This window comes from Rhinolophus ferrumequinum, chromosome 19, assembly GCF_004115265.2.
Source record: "Rhinolophus ferrumequinum isolate MPI-CBG mRhiFer1 chromosome 19, mRhiFer1_v1.p, whole genome shotgun sequence".
In the NCBI taxonomy this organism is placed as follows: domain Eukaryota; kingdom Metazoa; phylum Chordata; class Mammalia; order Chiroptera; family Rhinolophidae; genus Rhinolophus; species Rhinolophus ferrumequinum.
The window spans coordinates 38,579,952-38,601,382 of record NC_046302.1 but is presented as its reverse complement, the minus strand read 5'-3'; the positions used below and the strand labels follow the sequence as shown (position 1 = coordinate 38,601,382).

The following is a 21,431-nucleotide window of genomic DNA, read 5'->3' as shown; positions in this document are numbered from 1 at the left end:
TTTCACAGAATTGTTTTCTAATTTTTTAGTCTGATATTGGTTCATCCTTCTTTCGTTTGCAAGATCGAATGATAGAGCAGTCAGTCTTTTGAAGAAAATGCCTTATCAGTACTTTCAAGTAGGTCGTGGGCTATTTTTCTAGTGTGTTTTGGGCCAACCCTGGCAGAGCGATTAGTATGTGGGTCTTTAATATTGCTCTTGGGATCTTTCCGTGTGGCTTTAGCCATCTACATTCAGGTGTCGCTAGGTCCTAATGTCATATGAATAAGTTGGTAGATATCCAGGAGTTCCAGATTATAAGCTCTACTTAGAATTCCAACTTACTGAGTTTTTGAGCATTCTCTTTAGGGTTTGGAAAATCTTTGACAGTGGCCGGAAGTTCAGCCTTTGACCATAGAGAAAAGATGAATGTAATGCATTTGGTTTTCCAAGCTCAATAGATGGCCTCACTTTAAAAGGCCTTTGTTTAATCTCTAGCTCATCTTCAGAGTGAAAGGCAATTGAGTACAGGGATTAGTAGGTTCAGGATATTTAGGAAGAGAAGGGTAAAGGGAAGACAGTTTGAAAAAGTGTACACTTCCTTTTAGATTCACCATCAGCTTGTTGCTTAAACTTTTCATTTGCCTTTTGTAAAGCAGCTTTTAAAGAGGCATTTTTAAAATTCATTTAGTTTTTTAGAACCTTTGCATACCAATAAAAAAATACGTCCCATTGTTTAGGGGGAAATTCGGGACCCTTTTTTCTCTAGAGCACCTCATAAATGGATAGGCTTATCTAGGTTGAAATTTCCCTACTGTGACCACTGTACTTCAAGATTATTTATTGACCATGGGTTCAGAAAAACACAAGTTCTGGGCCCATAATTTTTCTATATACAGTTAGCCACGGGCCCCAGATGGAGGAGTCCCAGATTGTGTGGACTCAGAGGCACCCACCTTTCTCTTTTTCCCCCCTTATTACCTGAGTTAGATCCAGTCCAACCCAAGTTGGATCCAGTTCGGTTTCTTTTAAGTCTGCCAACCCCAGACCCAGTCATGAGAAAGAAATACTCAAGTAAATTCGAAGTGCTCTTTTAAACACAAAAACTGTGGAACTCATATTTGAGAGGGACTTACCTGTCACCTCCAGATGCAGCAGGAAAGTAGTGGGCTCAGTGGGCTCAGTGGGTGCCTTCACCTGGTTGCTTCTTGCTCTTTGGGGTTGTTGGGGGGTCTCTTCTGGGTCCTGCATCTGACACCAGACCTGTTAAAAGATGAACTGAGGCATATTAACATTTTAGGAATTTATTTGAGCAAAACTTAATTCGAATTGGGCAATATCAAACCGGAAGTGGGCCGAAGTGTTAGGGATACCAGGACCGGAAAGAACCCAAGCGGCACTCAAAGAGTTAGGAGAGTCAGCTTTATTACCAGGGGGTCAGTGGGATCCTTCCCAAAGACTGAGCCCCTAGCAAGGTTGTGAGCAGGTTTTTATGGGTTGGGGACTTCCTTGAGTTGGGGAAGGGGTGGTGTCGTGTGGTGATTGGCTCGGGGTGTGGCTTGGAGGGGGTTATGTGGAAGTGGGCTGGGGCTTAGGCTGGGGACTTCTCTCTCCGCTCGGGCCACCATCTTAGGTCGGTTCCATGTGGCAGGGAACCATTTTAGGTCAGTTTCTCCATCAGAAGTACTCTGTTGACCAGAGGTGGGGAAAAACTTTTATAGAGAAAGGGTGAAAGCAAAGTAAGGAAATTATTGACTGGCTATAGCCTTAAGCCCTAGTTGGCTGTTTGTGATGGTTGTCTTTAGGTTTTGCTTTCATCAGCTGGAGGTATTTACAGGCTTAGGTTTTGGTTTACTTATGTAGGCACGGCAGAACTAATGCCACCTTAGTAGAATGGGCTTCTTGCTTAATTAATTTAAGAATCGATACTGGTAAACCAGACGCAGAAAATCTTTTATACTGAGGCTTAAGTAGTTTTATAACAAGGTTTTCCGTCTAGAAGGCTTGAGTGTTGGGTTCCTTATACCTAGCAGGACTTGTCATCCTGGTAGCTTTAGATGCTGTTGGGTTGCAGAAGGAGAATGGGAAGTTAGTGAGGGATTTGAGTTAAGAGGGCCTCATCCCTCCTACCCCCAACTATTGGGCAAGGAAATAGTCTAATAGATACGATAGGTGTAACAGAATCCACCATGTGATTCAAGGCTATTAATGGACACAACTGAAATTTCCAGGAGGACCTCACTTGAGATCATGGCTATGAAAGCACGTTCAAAACTAAATATAGTTAATATATAGTCACAGGATGTGGAGTACAGCATAAGGAAGAGTGTCAGTGGAACTGTAACAGCTATCTGTATACGATGTCAGAAGGGTAGTAGGTTCGGGGAGGGGGTTGTCACTTGTGAGCGGTATACATGTCTATTACATTGTTTTGTACACCTGAAACTAATAATACTAAACTAAATATAGTTAGTTGACCCTTGAACAAAGGCAGGGTTATGGGCCCTGACCCCTGCGCTGTTGGAAATCTGCACATATCTTTTGACTCCATAGTTGGCCCTTCAAATACTCAACCAATCACAGATTGAAAACAGTATTTTCAGTCCTTGGTTGGGAAACTGCAGTTGGGAATGCAAAAATACTGTTTTTGACCTGTGACTGGTTGAATCACAGATGCAAAACCCTTGGATGGGGAAGAGCCAACTGTATTTGTTGGGGAAAAAAAACCCATGTATGAGTGTACCTGTTCATACATGGTACGGTTCAGACCTGTGTTATTCAAGGGTCAATTGTATTTAAATTAAAATGAAATCGTTAATTCCTAGTAGTCATTAAACCAAGATATTCTTACCTATAGTAGACACTTTTGCACTTCTTTGCTCCTTAGGTCTGCACCTTTCCTCTGGTAAACACAAGTATCTTTCCTGATAAAGCTGACATTTTTCTAAGTATAACATTCTCCAGATGTTTCTCTTGACTCAGCATTTTTGCCTTTATTTTTCTGGATTGGATCTTAACTAGTCTTTTTAGATTTTTTAAAATTGGGATATACTTCCCATACCATAAAATTCAGCCTTTTAAAGTATTCAGTTCAGGGTTTTTGGTCCCTTTATAGAGTTGTGCAACTGTCACCACCATCTAATTCCAGAACATTTTCATCGTCCCCAAAGAAATCATGTACCCATTAGGAGTCACTCCCTATACTCTCTTTCCCCCAGCCCTCAACATTCACTAATCTACTTTCTGTTTATGGATTTGCCTATTCTGGGCATTTCGTAGAAGTAGAATCATACATGTAGCCCTTTGTGTTTGGCTTCTTTCATCTAACAGGCTTTTCAAGGTTCATGTAGCATACATCAGTACTTGTATTCCTTTTTATGGCCGAATAGTATTCCATTGTATGGACTAGACTACAGTTTGTTTATCCATTCATAAATTTATGTACATTGGGGTTGTTTCTACTTTTTGGCTAATATGAACATTCATCTACTAGTGTATAAATTTATGTGGACATATGTTTTTCAGTGTTCTTGGGTAGTTTCCTAGGAGTGGAATTCCTGGGTCATGTGGTAACTGTGCTTAAGTTTTTGAGGACCTGCTGTACTGTTTTCCAAAACTGCCACACCATTTTATACTCCCACCAGCAGTGTATAAGGGTTCTAATTTCTCCACACCCTCGATCTCATGGGTGTGAAGCGGTATGTCATTGTGGTTTTGTTTGCATTTCCCTGATGCCTAATGATGTTGAGCATCTTTTCATGTGCTTATTGGTCATTTATACATCTTCTTTGGAGAAACATCAGTTCACACCTTTTGCCCGTTTTTTAATTGGGTTATTTGTTTTTTTATTAAGTTTAAGTTCTTTATGTATTCCAGATACAAGTTCTGCATCAGATACGTGATTGCAAACATTTTCTTTTTGTATACTTGTCTTCACTTTCTCGATAGTGTACTTTGAAGCTCCAAAGGTTTTGATTTTGACAAAGTTTATCTACTTTTTGTTTGTTGCTTGTGCTTTTGATGTCAAGTCTAGGAAACCATTACCTAATCCAGCGTCATAAAGATTTACTCCCATTTTCATCGAAGAGTTTATAGTTTTAGCTTTTGCATTAAGATCATTGATCCATTTTGAATTAATGTTAGTTTATGGTGTGAGATAGGGATTCAGCTTCTTTTGCATGTGGATATGCAGTTTTCTCAGCCCTATATTTTGAAAGATGATTCTTTCCTTATTGAGCTGTCTTGACAGGTAGTGTTTTTCTTCAGGTACCTCACCATCACAGTTGAATTGAAGTACAAGTGTTATGTGGTATCAATTGGTGTCATAGTCCAAACTGTTTTCTATGAATGTTCATTTTGGACCCCCTAGTAATGTGGCCTTTTCCCTAGACTTTTTGGAAAAATAGTTTGAAACAAATGTGGTTTTTTTTTTTGACTTTGCAGACAATATAAACCTAACAAAGACATTCAGAGCTCTCCATTTGCTTATTCATAGTAAGAGAAAATCTTGATTATGTCACAGAATGTGTATTTTTTTGATATTAGTATGCTATTCAATTTATGATGTCGAACAAGTAATTTTACTTTTTTTCTAATCTGGAAAATGGTTTTAATATTTTTTATTCTCTTATTTCCATTCCTCATCGCTCCCCTCTTCTCCCTACCCCCCCCCCCCAAATAAAAGCAATACTTGTGCAGACAGTGCAGGATAATTCCAAAGGAAAAGTCCTTCCTTTCCCCACTAAGTCCCACTTCTGATATAACTGCCTTAAACTGTTTTTTGTTTTTTTAAAAATTTTTTAGGTTAATTCCAAAACTCAAAAATACCACCTATCTTTCTATACCTTGAGTTTTCTTTTAATTCTTAACAGTATCTGTTGCTTGACTTTCTAGTAGATAAGAAATTTAGGTCATTATGTTTCCCACTTTTTCCTAATTCTGTTGTTGATTATTTTTAACTTTTTGTAATAGTTAAATTTCTGTTTTTGGCCTATCAACTTTAGACATCTGTTCAATTCCCAGCCTTTCCAAGAAGGATTTAACATCCACCCATTTCCCTTTGTTTCTCTTACCTCCACACATCCTTTCCATCCTGCTTTCATTTTTTATTACATTATCAAGATTTATAGCATTTATATTATGGTTTATAACTCTTCTAAACTGTGCTTCTACAGGAGATTCTAGAAATTGAGTACTAAGAATCCGCTTTGTAAAATGTATGCTGATGATACGTCTTAGTCACTGTAGAACTAATTCATGTGGAGCTGTATAATTCATGTGGAGCTGTAGAGCAACTTCTGTTACTAAACCAGTGCTCCTTAAAGAAGTACAACAAAGTCCTGCTTGAGTGAGGGAAGCTCATGGATATCATTTTTAAAATTTCATATTACAGTGTGTTCTGATCTTTTAACCATTCAGCTTTTCTTGAAGATAGGCTTTCTGGAGCGCTCGACCTTATCTCATTTGGGCAGCTTGCTTTCTTGGTGGCTTATACAGCTGTCATCCTGGGATTACTTTACATTGCACTCCTGTGTTAGGTCTGTTGTTTGGATACCATGTCTTTTTTTTTTCCTTCAATTTTTACTGGAATATAATCATGGGTAGTTGTTTCAGCAAGGATACATGCTGGTGATAAATTTTCTAATTTCTTGAATGTTTGAAAATGGCTTGCCTTTGTTTCTGATCGAAAATTTAGATACAGAATTTTAAGTTGATAATACATTTTTTTCGCTCTGAACTTCGAAAGCTTTGCTGTAGGAATTTAAGACACCCGGTGTTGCTAATAGAGGTCCATTGCAAATCTGATGATTATCCTTTTGTAGTAACTGTTTACAGTCTTTATGGTGATCTCTTTATCTTTGCTTTTGTGAAATGTGTTTAGTTGTAGGCATGTTTCATTCATTGGTGAGGATACCTTCTCAGTTCTAAGACTCTTCAGGTCTGAAGAATTATCTTCTATTTCTTTGATCATTTCTTCACCTCCTTTTCTATTTTCTCTGAGACTCTTGACAGGTGAATGTTGGACTTCCTTGAAGTTTTATTTGTTTACACTCTGGAAGAGTTTCCTGACTTTGTCTTTGAGTTTTTCTACAGAACTTATTTCAGAAATTATATTTTTAATTTATAAGAGCTTTATCCTCTTTTTCTCTTCCTTTGTATTGTGTATATTGTATGTAGCTGTAGTTTGTTTATGCCTTTTCACTAGCAAAATAATAAGAGTTCCAGTTGCTCCGTGTCCTTTCTTGTCCACCCTTTTAATTTTAGATATTTTGGTGGATGTTCAGTGCTTTTAAATTGCATTCCCTTATTCCTCTAACGGGTAATGATGTTAAGCCCCTTTTAATATACTTATTGGCCATTTGGATATCTTTTGTGACGTGGTTTGCCAAGTTTTACACCCATTTTTATATTGGGCCATCTGTCTTTTTCATATTTATTTGTAGGAGTTCATTACATATCACTGATACCAGCTCTTACTGGTTATATTTCACAAATATCTTCTCTTTTCCCCAACCCTGTCAGTCTGTTCAAACTTCTACTTGACTTTTCAACCTATCCGCAGGTCTTTGCTATCTTTGCAGCGCCTTATGCCTTCAGACAGATGTTTTTTTATGTTATGTTCAGTGTTTGGGTTTTCACTGGGAGGGTTGGTTTGAAACAGTCTATCTAGTCAGTTATTGGGGTACATGGAAGTAGGTCAAGTCCTCCTGACTTGTGGTTCTTTAAGGAGATTCTTGGCTGTTTCCTTCTCCATATACTTGCAGAATTATCTTTTTAAGTTACCTAGCTACACACACACACACACACACACACACACACACACACACACAAAAAAAAAACCTGTTGGGATTTTGATGGGAAATGCATTGAATCGAAACCAATTTGGAGAGAATTAACATTTTGTTAAGTTTTCTTAACCATGAACATTGTAATCTCCATTTATTTAGGTCTTTTACTGTGTTTCTCAAAGTTATAATTTTCTTCAACTAAACTATTGCAAACATTTTGTTACATTTATTTCTGGGTATCTTATTTTTATAGCAAATCATAAATGGTATTTTTATATAATTATATTTTCTACGTTGCTGGTGTATAGAAGTAAAATTTGACTCTGTATAACAACCTTGCTATACTCGTGTGATAAATTATCTGTAGAATTCGTTTGGATTTTCTATGCAGACAGACCAATCTGTGAATAATGACCTCTTTGTTTCCTCCTTTCCAATTCTTATGCTTTTTTTTCTTTCTTTGTTTTTCTTGTCTTAATGTGCTGGCTAGGATCTCCAGTACAATGTTGAATAGAAGCGATGATGGGGGCATCCTGATCTTGTTCCTGATTTTAAAGGAAATGCTTTCAGAGTTTCACAGTTAAGTATGATGCTTACTGTAGGTTTACTGTCGATAATCTTTTCAGGTTAAGGATGTTCCTTTCTATTACTGGTTTGCTAATTTTAAAAAATGGATGTTGAATTTTATCAGCAACTTTTTCTGCATCTTTTGAGAGGATTTTATTCTGTAACCTCCTGTTGGGTTTTTTTCCTGTAATCTGTTAATATGATGAAATACATTGATTCATTTTCTGATGTTTAAATCAACCTGTGTTCCAAGTATAAAGTGAACCCTGATCTGTCTCTTTTTTTCATTGTTGGATTCAGTTTGAAGATAGTTAATTCAGGATTTTTGCCTCTAATAATGCGCAATATTGACCTGTAATTTTAAAAATACATGCTTTTCCAGTTCTGGAAGAGTTATTGTAAGATTAGAATGCTGTTAAGTGTTTGGTAGAATTCCCTTGTAAAATTGTTACTGGTGTTTTCTTTGTGGGACACTTCTTAACCACGGATTCATTTGCTTTGGTTATAGGATTGTTTGTATTCAATTTTCAAACTGGTTTTGGCAGGGTGTACTTTAATAGAAAGTTGTCCATTTTATCCATGTTCTTGAAATTATGGCATTAATTTGTTGATCTCTAATTTTGTAGTGCCTGCAGTTAATGTCCGTTTTCTTTTTAAGCCTTCTTTTCCTTGATCAGTTTTTAAAAGCTAAAAGTTTGGCAATTTTTAAAGACTTCAAAGAATCAAGTTTTTGTCTTTTTTATGCCCTTTAGTGTATCCTTCCTCTATCTCATTAATTTCTATTCATTCCTTATGCTTCCTTTGGGTTCATTTCTATTTTTCTAATTAAGTTGGACGCCTTGCTTATTTTCAACGTTTTAACATAGGCATTTAAGACCATGAATTTCTGTGTATCGTTTTTCCTGCATCACACAAGTTTTGATGTGCAGTATTATCACTATTTTTCTATTTTCCACTGTGAATTCTTTAATTTATGAGTTATTTAAACTTTTTATTCCCAACCGTATGGGGGTTTGTTTAGTTATTGATTTGTAAGTGTGTTGTGGTTAGACAGCATGATCTGTATGATATCAGTCCTTTGGAATCTGTTGAGACTGTGTTACCAGTTTTTATAATTTTTGTTTGTACTTGAAGAGAATGTCTATTCTTCAATTATTGGTGCAAAGATTTATATATGCCAGTAGTTAGGCATCTTAATTCTGTTGTTCAAATCTTGTATCTTTATGTTTTAGAGAATCTTTTTATGTTTTTCCAGTTTTTCTTGTAGTTCTATCAATTTTTAAAATGTATTTTTAAGTTGTTATTAGTACATGAAAGTTTAAATTTGTGATATTTTCTGTTGAATTGAAACTTTTACTCTGTGTAGTGACTGTCTAGGAATGCTTTTTGTATTACACACTGCTGTCTGATATTGCTGTACCTACACTGTTTTTCTTTTCATTAGCTCATTTTGGCTGATTTTTAAAATTCTCCCTCCCTGTACGTTCTACTTTCGTCTCTTCTGAACATCATGTTACTGATGGTCTTGCTTTTTGTAATTTTAAACTTTTTATTAAGATAATTGTCAGTTCAGTCAGTTGCCAAGACATAATACAGAGACATCCCATGTACTCTTTACCCAGTTGCCCCCAGTGGTAACATCTTGCAAAACTGTAGTGCAGGACCACAGCCAGGGTATTATGGACACAGACAAGATACATCCCTTTCCATCACGAGGACCCTCATGTTGTCATTTTTGTAATCACACCCACTTCTTTCTCTCCCCTTAATCTCTGGGACCATTCATCTGTTCTTTATTTCTATGATTTTGTCTTTTCAAGGACGTTATGTAAATGGAACCGTACAGTATGTCACCTTTTGGGTTTGGTTTTTCTCACTCAGCATCATTCCCTGGAAACTCCTCTTTGTTGCTGTGTGTATCAAGTGTTGAGTAGTGCTCCCTTTTCCTTGTGGAGTAGTATTCCACAGCAGGGGTTTGTTTAACCACGGACCTCTTTAAGGCATCGGGGCTGATTACAGTTTTTGGCTATTATGAATAAAAGTGCTGTAAAAATTTGTGCATAGGTGTTTTGTGAACATAAGTTTTCATTTCTTGGGATAAATGCCCAGGGCTGCAATTACTGGGCTGTACGCTTCTTGTACATAAGATTTTAAAGAACTTGCCGAACTGTTTTCCAGAGTGGCTGTACCATTTTCCCTTCCTACCAGCAATGTATGGAGTGATCCCGTTTCTCTGCATCCTAGCCAGCGTGTGGTATTTCAGTGTTTTTCATTTTAGTCATTCTGGTATGTATCTAGTGATATCTCGGTAAGGTTTTAATGTGCATTCCCCTAGTGGGTAATGATACTGAAGATACTTTCGTGCTTATTTTTCATTTGTATATTCCCACTGGTGAAATGTCTCTTTATGTCTTTTGTCCTTTTTCTAATTGGATTTTTTTCCTTCTGTTGAGTTTTGAGAGTTTTAGATACATTTTAGATACTAGTTGTTTGTTGGTGTGGGGACAGAGCCAAGAGGGCAGTTTCCAGGCCTCACGTGGAAAAGGGCTGGCTCAGGTAGTAAACGGCCGTCAACTGTGATTGGATGGCCATCAGCTGTGGATAGTTTGCCATCAGCTGTAACCAGTGAGCCATTGGCCAGTAATATAACTGCTGTGGCTACGCTAGCAGAAAATGGGGACTAGCAAGAAGACGGTGGCTGAGCTAGCGAGAGTGGATTGCAGTTAGCACGGCAGATTGCAGTTAGCAGGGGTTGGTTGGTTGGCAGAGAAGTGGACAGCAGGTTGTGGATCGTGTGGCTCCTGCTTCCTGTGTCTCCAACCCAGACGGCAGTGAGAATATAGTGGCATGGCTCCCCATCTATGGCTCTGTGGGTGTTCCTTTTTGGCCTAGCCATGTCCTGCATTCTTATGTGGGGAGCAGGAGCATGACAGTTGGATGTGTGCTTTGTAAATATTTTCTCCAAGCCTGTCGATTGTCTCTTCATCCTTTTAACAGGGTCATAACAGCACAAGTTTTAATTTTGGTGAATTCCACTGTATCGTTTTACCTTTTGTGGATCTTGCTTTGAGCATCACGTCTAACACTTGATGTCTTTTTATAGCCCTAGGTCCTGAAGATTTTCTTCTTGTTTTTTCCTAAAAGTTTTGTTGTTTTATTCTAACACTTAAGTCTGTGATCCATTTGGAGTTAGTTCTTGTATAAAATGTGAGACTTAGGTGGAAGTTCTTTGTTTTTTGGTCTATCTATGGATGTGCAGTTGCTCCAGCACCATTTATTGAAAGGCCGTCTGTCTTTCCTCCATTTGAGTTACTTTTGCACTTTTGTCAGAAACTATTTGGGCATATTTGTGTAGGTCTATTTCTTTATCCTTTTCCATTGACATATGTGTCTCTCTGCTAATAGCCCAGTCCTGATTACTGACCTAAGATGTGAAATAGGATAGACTGATAACTCTATTCTTTTTCAAAATTGTTTTAGCTCTTTTAGTTCCTTTGCCTTTTCATATACATTTTAGAAGAATGTATATCTATAAAAAAATCTTGGTGGGATTTGGGTAGGAACTGTGTTAAATCTGTATATCTGTTTAGGGAATATTGATGTTGTTACTTTGTTGAGTCTTCCAATCCCTGAAGAACCCATTTATTTAGCTTAGACTTGTTTCATTAGTGTTTGATAGTTTTCAGCATTCAAGTGCATGTTTTGTTATGTTTTAAAACATACGTATTTTAATTTTCTTTGGAGCGATTATAAATGGTATTTTTTTAAAACTTGTTTCCACATATTCTTTGTTAGTATATAGAAATGTGATTGGTATTTATGTGTTGGTCTTCATATCCTGCGACCTTGCTGAACTCATTTATTAGTTCTACAAGTTGTTTTGTAGATTCCTTGGGAACCTTCAAATACAGGCAGGTTTATTTTTTTTCCTTTATATTTTTCCAACTGTATGCCTTTTATTTCCTTTTGTCTTTTCCCACCAGCGAGAACTTCAGCACTACACAGCTCAGAGTAGACATCTTTGCCTCGTTCCCCATCTTAGAGGGAGGCAGTCAGTCTTTCACCGTTAAGTATCTTAGCTCTAGATTTTTTTGTAGATGCTTTCTGTCAAGTTGAGGATGTTTTTCTCTGTTTCTGTTTTTCTGAAAATTTTTATCATGGGCGGGTGTTGAATTTATCAAATGCTTTTTCTGCATTAATTGTTATTATCACATATTTATCTTGTTCAGCTACTAATAAAGTGTACTATGTTGATTTCAAACATTGAACCAGGCTTGCATCCCTTGAACAAACATCACTTGGTCATGGTGTATAATTCTTTTTATAAGATGCTGAAATCTATTTGCTAATATTTTTAGTATTTTAGCATTTATATTCACGGGGGATATTGATTTGTAGTTTTATTTGTTGTACTGTCTTTGGATTTGATATCAGGGAAATACTAGCTTCATAAAATGAATTTGAAAATATTCTGTTATATTTTCTGGAAGAAATTACACAGACTGGGTGTTAATTCTTTAAATGTTGGGTAGACTTCCCCTGTAAAATATTCTGAGCCTGGTCGTTTCTTTTAATTATGAATTAAGTTTTTTGAGTAGTTGGTGGGTAGTCACATGATCTGTGTCATATTTGGTGAGTTTTGGTGGTTTGTATTTTTCAAGGAATTGGTCTTTTCATCTAAGTTGCCAAATTTATGTGTATAGAGTTGTTCATAGTATTCTTGTATTCTCTCTTTGATGTCTGTAGTTTCTGTGGTGATATCACTAATCTTGCTCCTTTAGTTAGAGTTTATTTCATTTATATTTGTTGGAATTACTAATGTATTTGCTTTTCTTTACCTCTTCATTTTTTGCTTCCTACTTTTTCTGTGTTTTCTCTCTCCATCTGTTTTCTTGCCACCTTTTGAGGAGATTTTTTTCCCTTTTCTCTATCTCCTGTTTTCCCCATTTACTAGTTGTGAAATTATATACCTTTTCAATTAAAACTCTTGAAGTTTTCATGAATTTTCTTGAAGTTTTAATACATGTATGGAAGTCTAAATTTACTATCTTTTTCTCATCTACAGAATACTTGAAACTGTATACCACACTACCAACTTATACGCGTGCCACTGTTGCCCAGCATTTTTGTTCTAGCTTTTCTTAGCCTCACAAATTTGATGTTAGTTTTATACAGTAAATGTTTGTTTAAGCTGATCACCTCCCTCCTCAGTTTTATCATTTTTAGCTCATGATTTTACTATCTTAATACTCATTCTTCTATATTACACTGTTGAGCAGTGATGGGCTTTTTAACTTTCCCTTCAATGTGTTAGGCATGTGCTTTCCTCCTCAGAACTTGTGCACCCATTGTGTCCTGTGCCTTGGACTCCTTTTCCTCCCGTATCCATTGGGTGCTCTCTTATTCCTTCAGTTACTCAGTTTCCTTCTCAATGAGACCATCCCTCCTTTAAAGTGGAAATCCTCTGCCTCTTCATTTCCTGTTTCCTTTTCCTCCTTTATTTTTGCCCATGTATTCACCACCTGCCTTATTATACATTTCATTTATGTAGAAACATATATTCCTTAATCCATGTTTTTTCTCATCTTTCTGATAATAGCCATTCTGATAGCTGTGAGGTGATATCTCATTGTGGTTTTGAATTGCATCTCCCCGATGATTAGCGATGTTGACCATCTTTTCATGTATCTGTTGGTCATTTGTATGTCATCTTTGGACACTGTCTATTCGGATCTTCTGCCCATTTTTAAAAAATTGGATTGTTTGGTATTTTGCTATTGGGTTTTATTAGTTCTTTATCTATTTTGGATATTAATCCCTAATTAGATACTATATGATCTGCACATATTTTCTCCCATTCAGTAGGTTGCCTTTACATTTTGTTGATGGTTTCCTTTGTTATGCAGAAGCTTTTTAGTTTGATGTAGTCCCACTTGGTTTTTTTGCTTTTGCTTTTGGTGTCAGGTTGAAAAAAATCACCGCCAAGACCTATATTATGGAGCTCATTATTGCCTGTGTTTTCTTTTAAGGGTTTTATGGTTTTAGGTCTTACATTCAAGTCTTTAATCCATTTTTAGTTAACTTCTGTGTAAGGTGTCAGATAATGGTCCAATTTTATTATTTTGCATGTGGCTGTCTAGTTTTCCCAGCACCATTTATTGAAGATACTGTCCTTTCCCCATTGTATACTCTTGGCTCCTTTGTTGTATATTAATTGACCATATATGTGTGGTTTTATTTCTGGGCTCTGTTCTCTTCCATTGATCTGTGTGTCTGTTTTTATGCCAACACCTTACTGTTTTGATTACTACAGCTTTGCAATATAGTTTGAGATCAGAGAGTGTGGTACTTCCAGCTTTGTTCTTTGTTCTTAATATTGCTTTGGCTACTTGGGTCACCCCAAATGATTTTAAAGGAAATCCCATATATTGTATAATTTTATCCATAAATATTTCAGTTTGTGACTATAAGGATAGAGATCATCTGAACCAAGTAATTAACTAAGTTTATGTTAAACCATTTTTATTTTCCTTGATTAAACTATATTAGGGTACATTGAGGGCTTTCGTGTCTATACTCACAGGAAATATTGATGTGTTACAGAAAGACTCCTTATAGTCTGTATTGGAAAATGAGAAAGAAGAGGTAGCATACTAGGCCCCCTGTTTCATCAGGCTTTTGCCTAAAGTTTTGGTTGGATGAGTAGACTGCCTGCTGAAGTTTGAAAAACAATAATTTGCATGTTTTTAAAATTTTGTGTTCAACAAATTTTTCCATGTTGGTCTTCTAACATGTATTTGACTTTCTTTTATTCTCTCAAACAGTTTTAAGGAACAGAATTTCATCTTTTTCTTGAAGGCTTAGTAGAATTTATTCATTAAGGTATCTTGTCTGGGTAGATGCTTTTGGAAGTGGAGAGAGGCAAAGATAATATACCTCTTGGGCCGGCCCGGTGGCTCAGGTGGTTGGAGCTCTGTGCTCCTAACGCCGAAGGCTGCCGGTTCAATTCCCACATGGGCCAGTGGGCTCTCACCCACAAGGTTGCCGGTTAGACTCCCGCAAGGGATGGTGGGCTGCGCCCTCTGCAACTAACAGCGGCATCTGGACCTGGAGCTGAGCTGTGCCCTCCACAACTGAGATTGAAAGGACAACAACTTGACTTGAAAAAAGTCCTGGAAGTACACACTATTCCCCAATAAAGTCCTGTTCCCCTTCCCCAATAAAATCTTAAAAAAAAAAAAATATATATATATATATATATATATATACACACACACACAGATATATATATATATGTATATATATACACACACAGATATAGATATATCTGTGTGTGTATATATATATCTATATTTTGAAGCAGCTTGAGTAATTTACATTTTTCTTGGAAATAACTTTTGTCTATGTCTTTAAGTTATTAGAATGTAGTTGCATACGCTACTCTCTTTGTTTAAAGAAATTTCCTTAGTGTTTGTGGTCTTTATATTCCTTTTCTCATTCTCAGGACTGTTTCATTCCTTTTGGAACCTGACTTTACAGACTTTTCTGCTTTTTGCTTTCTAATTCATGTTTTATTTTTTAATTCTTTACTCTTTTTGAAGATGTGTGTTTATTTTGTTGTTACAGTCAGCCTTCTGTATCCACGGGTTCCACATCCGTGGATTTTGGTCCTGGAACCACTCCCCCAGGTACCAAGGGACCACCTTACTTTTTTGTTTCTGAACTTACTACTTATTTTCAATCTTGTATTGTATAATAATAGAAGCATTTAGGGGGATGTTCTCCTAAGCTTTGGCTTACTTTATAGATTTTGAAATGTACTATTCTCTTTATTGTTTGTTTTAATAGTTGACTTTCAATTTTGATTTCTTTAGCTGAGGAGTTACTTTAATCAGTGTGTAAGGAAGAGATCCACATAAGGGGTCTCAAGTAAAAGAGGATTTAGTTATAGGGAATATGTGATTTCACAGGAATGCAGGGCCAGTAACGGGGGCCTCCTATGGCCTCTGAAATGGGTAGTAGTTAGGAATATCTGATGGTTTTTCTTTATCCATTCCTACTTATAAATGAAGCTGTAGATTGTTTTAATGTTGTAGGTGGCATAGGCAATATTACTGTGATTTATCAGTTTCCCTCAGCGGCTCCTCTCCCTACTCCATATAATACATGATCGCAGCTAGAGGATCTACAAAGTTTGTATTGATCTTTACCACGGCTTCCAACCTGTTAGGGCCTCCCCAAATTCCGGGCTATGTGTGGCAGTTTCCATCTTATGTTTAAGATTTGAAGAGCAATTTCAGGGAAATATTTTTACTCACTTGTAATCACATGTAACTATCATATTTACTTGTTTGATGAGTTATTTTCTAAAGGTAGCACCTTCAGTTTGCCTTCACACTTACGTGTAATATTCCATTATGTAATGTCCCAGCTTTAAAAGCTTTTATAATTTTGTGTTACTTAGATTTGATAAAGAAACAAGGTTGATTTGAAGTCTTAGTCTTAATTTATATTAGCTTTTCTTTGGAAATCCAGATTTTGTATCTTTTTAAGAAATCCGTTATGCCAACATATTCCTCTGTAGTTCAGAGAATTTCCTTAAAGTCAATCAGCAAGCATTTTTTAAGAAATTCCTCTGTGTAAAGCTTATAGCATTTGTAACTGAGGTATTAGAAGGGAGATTTTGGGAGGCAGCAGGATGGACTGGATAAAATCCACTTAAAAATTATACTAAAGATGTAGGCAGCAGAAGTCAGTGGAAGAATGATAGCTGAAATCCATTCTTCGTAGCAGTTATGGCAGACTCCACCTTACCTGGTGACGGCTGAAATTGGGTTGAAGATTGAGTCAAAAAAAAAAAAAAATATGCATCACTTTAAGAAGAATGGGATCCAGCAAGGATTGTTAAGAAAAACGTTCATAGAATTTACTCAGTAAGCTCCTTAGGGAATATCTTAATAGTAAATGCTAAATAAAGGGCAGTTTTTGTTGTTGTTTGTTTTTAAATAGATTTGACCAGGGGGATGAAGTGACTTTCCCAAGGTCCTGAGTCTTGATGCTAGTATTTGACCTACAGACAACTACTTACTACTGTTGTGAAGTTTTCCACAGGAGACGATCGAGTCTCAAAGCCATCGTCTTTGGGAGGGCTTGACATTACTTTACCTTTGGAGCATTTTGCAGTACAAAGACTGTCCTGGCTGCTATTGTTTTCTTTGCCCTTCCCCAAACCAGAGGGCTTCTTTTTTGGGGCAGAATCCTGTTATTTCACATTTGTAGGTCTAAGCCCTTATCTCTTTCTCTCCTTTTGTTTGTATGTTTACAATAGCTAATAGAGCCATTTTCATTAGCATTCTTTGTCAGGTAAAGTTACCATTGGCAATAAGTGAAATGAGACCTCCTTTTTGAGAGCCAAGCTTAGGATGACTTGGTGTTCTCTTCCTTTATTTCTGTAAAACAGGTTTTCTTAACAAGAATATCTAAAAATAACTGGAAGGAGGGAAGCAAAGTAATGTATTCCATTTCTTTAGAAAGAATCACAGATGTCTTGTTTCTTTATGACTGTCTTTGTTGGGTGTTAGTGTTCTCCATGATTGAATGTTGCTTATACTACTGTAACATAAGCACACTTCAGTTGAAATATTTAGTATGATTGGGGACTTCAGGGAAGAAGTCCCATTTCTTGCTTGGGAAGACACTTAGCCTGGAAAGCTGTCAGTCCTTTTTAATGCATGAAACCTTGAGTAAACCGGAGCAGGTGTATGATGAGATAGGCCAAGAATTTTCTGATTTTCCGTCTTTGTTTTGTTTTTCTGTCTTTTTTGTCCATAGCATAGGGGTAAGATAAATTTAATATTCATCTTAACACATGGAGAAAATCAAGCGAGTTAAAGTATGACAATGGCATTATGACACATGTTGCTGTGAGAGTGTCATTTAGAGCTACACTGGCTTGTGTGGTAGCTACCCTGTTTCCCCAAAAATAAGACCTAGCTGGACCATCAGCTCCATGCGTCTTTTGGAACAAAAATGAATTAAGATCGGGTATTATATAAGACCCGGTCTAATACATACTATAATATACTATAATATAATATAATTAATATAATATATAATACAATATCGGGTCTTATATTAATTTTTTCTCCAAAAGATGCATTAGAGCTGATGGTCCGGCTAGGTCTTATTTTCGGGGAAATACAGTATTTAAATTTGTTTGCAGTTTAGAAAACTAAAAAGTGTTATTCCTGACAACTATTAGAAGCCAAGGAGAGTTTTAAACAATTGCTTCTGGGCTATCTATGAGACTTGAGTGCAGAACAGAGGAATTACGTATTATGAATCAGCGCCTGCTGTAGGTATTGCCTACGCATAGCTCCCAGGTTGAGAAGGAGTCCCAGGGAGCTGTGGAGTGTGCACTACTGAGGACGGGCGGGGCGGGGGGTAGTTTCTTTGGGTCCATTTCTGAAAGGGTAGGTTTCTGAAAGGGTGTTTGGTCAGCTCTAGGTCATACTCTTCTTTTTGGCTAGGTGGTATGTGTGTGACACGTAAATCTGACTACCTTCATTGTCTGAAAACACTAGGTGGATTTCTGAGGCAGCACATCGCTGAAAGTATATACTAGGTTTTGTTGGAAAAACGGACGGTGAGATCTGAAGCAGGAACGGCTTATACCCTTCATTTTACACCCAAGAACAAGTCAGTAGCGAATGGCTTGGACTCTTGTCCTTTGAGATGTTTGATCACTCATTTCCTTGCTCTTCAAAAGTCTTTTTCTCATTGGGTGCTCAGTTGGGACCTTCAGTCGTTTTAGAAGTTTGATATCTGCTAAATAAGATATATGAATTTTTAGCTTTACTTTTAAAAAATAATTTCCTTGTATTTTCTGTTTCTTAATATTTGAGTTAGGTGAAAACTTCATTGGATCTCATTTCTGTCTTGATTTTGTAGATTTACTACTTAGCATCAAAAGTGACGCATGCAGTATTGTAAAATGTAATTCTTCGGTTAATTAATAATACCGTGACAGACACGTATTGGTAAGGCTTAGTTTCGAAAAGGTACATTTTCATTGGTTATAAATTTCATAATCAGAAAGCAAATACGGGTTTTCATGTGTGTATAGTTAGATAATGGTTTAATAGACACCAATAGACTACCAAAATTCAAAGTACAACAAAACATAACACCATAACTTCAGTGTGATTTGGCGGGGGCGGGAATGACAGCATGAACAGGAATGAATGTAACTGGTAGGTGGAAATGCTGGTTACTAGCACATGCCAGTTGAAAGAATGCTGGAAAAATCAGAATGTATAGTATATTTTAAATAAGGTATTTATATACTTGAAGGTGACTGACTATTTGCTTATGTCTTTTTTTTTTCTCTTTCCTTTTAGAATATGGTTTCTAGTTTTAGGGTTTCTGAACTACAAGTATTACTAGGCTTTGCTGGGCGGAATAAAAGTGGACGCAAGCATGACCTCCTGATGAGGGCGTTGCATTTATTGAAGAGCGGCTGTAGCCCTGCGGTTCAGATTAAAATCCGAGAATTGTATAGACGCCGATACCCACGAACTCTTGAAGGACTTTCTGATTTATCCACAATCAAATCATCCGTTTTCAGTTTGGATGGTAGCTCGTCACCTGTAGAACCTGACTTGGCCGTGGCTGGAATCCACGCCTTGCCTTCCACTTCAGTTACACCCCACTCACCGTCCTCTCCTGTTGGTTCTGTGTTGCTTCAAGATACTAAGCCCACGTTTGAGATGCAGCAGCCATCTCCCCCAATTCCTCCTGTCCATCCTGACGTGCAGTTAAAAAACTTACCCTTTTATGATGTTCTTGATGTTCTCATCAAGCCCACGAGTTTAGGTAAGTGTTAGAGCAATGCATTTATTCTGGGAAAGCGAGTAAATAAAGCAGGAGTCCTTCAACTATTGAGTAATGATTTGCTATTAATATTATAAAATTGAGGCATTAATGCCAAATGTTGAAATGCCCAGATAAAAAAATATTGGCAACCACGACCTAAATCTAATATAAAACTGTTGATTCATCATTCACGCACGTTCTTATGGCTTAGAACTCAAATTGCTTCTGTGTGTGTGCGAACAGACACAGATCTTATTGCCTATGATTCTGTGTTTTGATACTTTGGATATTTTTACAGAGAGAATTACTGTTTAACATACCTTTTAAACTGCTTTTCTAAGAAATAAACCTTTTATAACTTAATTTTTTTCTAAAGTGGCACAGGGAGCTTGACACATGTTTTTAAGCTTTTTTTTTAGCTTAATATCCATCAACTGCTCAGAAAATTTAATAAATTTTATTATATTACTAAAATTCGGTATGTGTGACTTTTAACAAATTTGTACCTAGGTTGATGACTTCTGTGTTATAATAGCATAATTTCTTACTGCCTAATGAAATTGTTTACAGAGATATTTTACTTTATTGATGAAATAATTGTTTGGGAAGTGATATTTCATAGTTAACCTGAGTAATTATTTTCTTTTCCATCCTGGGAAAACCTTTTTGTTTTAAGTCATTTGAAAACTCTTAAATATATCAATATGCTTTGGTCTTTTGTATAGGATTATACTGCAGATTATCTTGGTTGAGCCAGAAGGAAATTTTGAGGGCAGAATTGGTTAATTGGGTCAGTATGACCTAATTGGTTGGCAGGGCAAGGTTGCTATGCTTTTCCCAGGTCCTTGTTTTAATTGTTTTTATTTAGTAATACTGAGCCAGGCAGGTAAAATAGTGCATTTCATCCCTTCATTTTGAAATACCGTGTTTTCCCGAAAATGAGACCTAGCTGGACCATCAGCTCTAATGCGTCTTTTGGAGCAAAAATTATTATAAGACCCGGTCTTATTTTATTGTAAGACCGGATATAATATAATATCCGGTCTTACAGTATAAGACCTAATTTTTGCTTCAAAAGATGCATTAGAGCTGATGGTCTGGCTAGGTCTTACTGTTGGGGAAACACGGTGAGAATTCTGTTTGTTTGCATTTTCATATTTGTACAATGTCCTATGAATAGAATTATTGCATGAAAGATTAAAAACATTTTAGATTCTTGATAACTAACATTGCTAAATTAGTTTCCAGAAGAGCTGTGCCAGTTTAAATTACACAGAGTGAGAGAAAGACTGTCTCATTGCACTTTACTTTCTGCCTTGATTAGGTGTTATTAAAAACAAATCTTTGTGATTTTGTGGATGAAAACTTACTTAGTTATTTTATTTTTAAATTAATAATAGGAGCAAACATTTTAAATGTTTGTTACCCAGTTGCCTTTCTTTTATGATTGTACTTTCATCTTTAACTTTTTTTTTTATAGGTCCATTTATATGGTTAAATGTTTCCATAATTAATTTGTTTATTTCTCCCATTGTCATGGTTTTTGGTTTATACCAGTGCTACCAATACACAGTATCATGGGCATACATACGTTTCTTTTTCAGCAGTTATTGCAAATTTATTTCTTTGTATGTATTTTGAGAAAGATTTAGACTAGTGATATGCTTAGGTGACCGCCTCCTGGGACGCTTCAGGAATCTGGCCCAGGTGAGGGCTGAGAGATGAGTGCCTGTGGGGCTGTGGTGACAGTGGAGGGTGTTGCTGAGACAGGGTTGAGGGCCTAAAAAGAAGCCTGGAGACTTGAGACAAGATGGAGCATTGTGTCTGCTCTGCTCCCAGCATCCGGGGTGTGCCAACGGCTGAACCCTGGGGAGGCTTCCTGCTGTTCTTTCCTTTCCTGCTTGGTTCCCAAATAGAAATAGACATTTTCTTGCTTTTCTGTATTCTTCATCGAGTTTGTCTTCAGTAACTTCAGTAAGGTTAAAGAAAAATAGAAGGGTTTTTGTAAGTTTACTAAAATAAAACTTTTGTATCTCATTTGGCTTAGATCATGCCAGAGGTATTTTGTGTAGAAGAGTGGCTTAGAAAAATCTGCCCTTTTCTTATAGTTAGAATGTCAGAAACATATATGTAACCTCAGGGCTTATAAAATAACTTTTTATCTCTGAGCTAAAAACTGGGTATTTATATGTTTTTCAGGAGTCCTGCCTATGACTGTTTTTC

General features: G+C 36.7%; 1 protein-coding gene across 6 annotated transcripts in view; it reads left to right on the top strand.

Annotated features, from left to right (window-relative positions):
• Positions 1-21,431, top strand: part of PIAS2 (protein inhibitor of activated STAT 2) — a 75,594-nt gene that overhangs the window by 9,529 nt on the left and 44,634 nt on the right. For 4 of the 6 annotated variants that reach the window (XM_033087139.1, XM_033087135.1, XM_033087136.1 and 1 more), the window contains exon 2: positions 18,734-19,208. In XM_033087139.1, coding sequence (XP_032943030.1) covers positions 18,734-19,208 — 475 coding nt within the window. Of the gene's footprint in view, positions 1-7,280; positions 7,347-18,733; positions 19,209-21,431 lie in introns of those variants that run through there. The other 2 variants (XR_004421048.1, XM_033087138.1) reach the window with 1 other exon arrangement.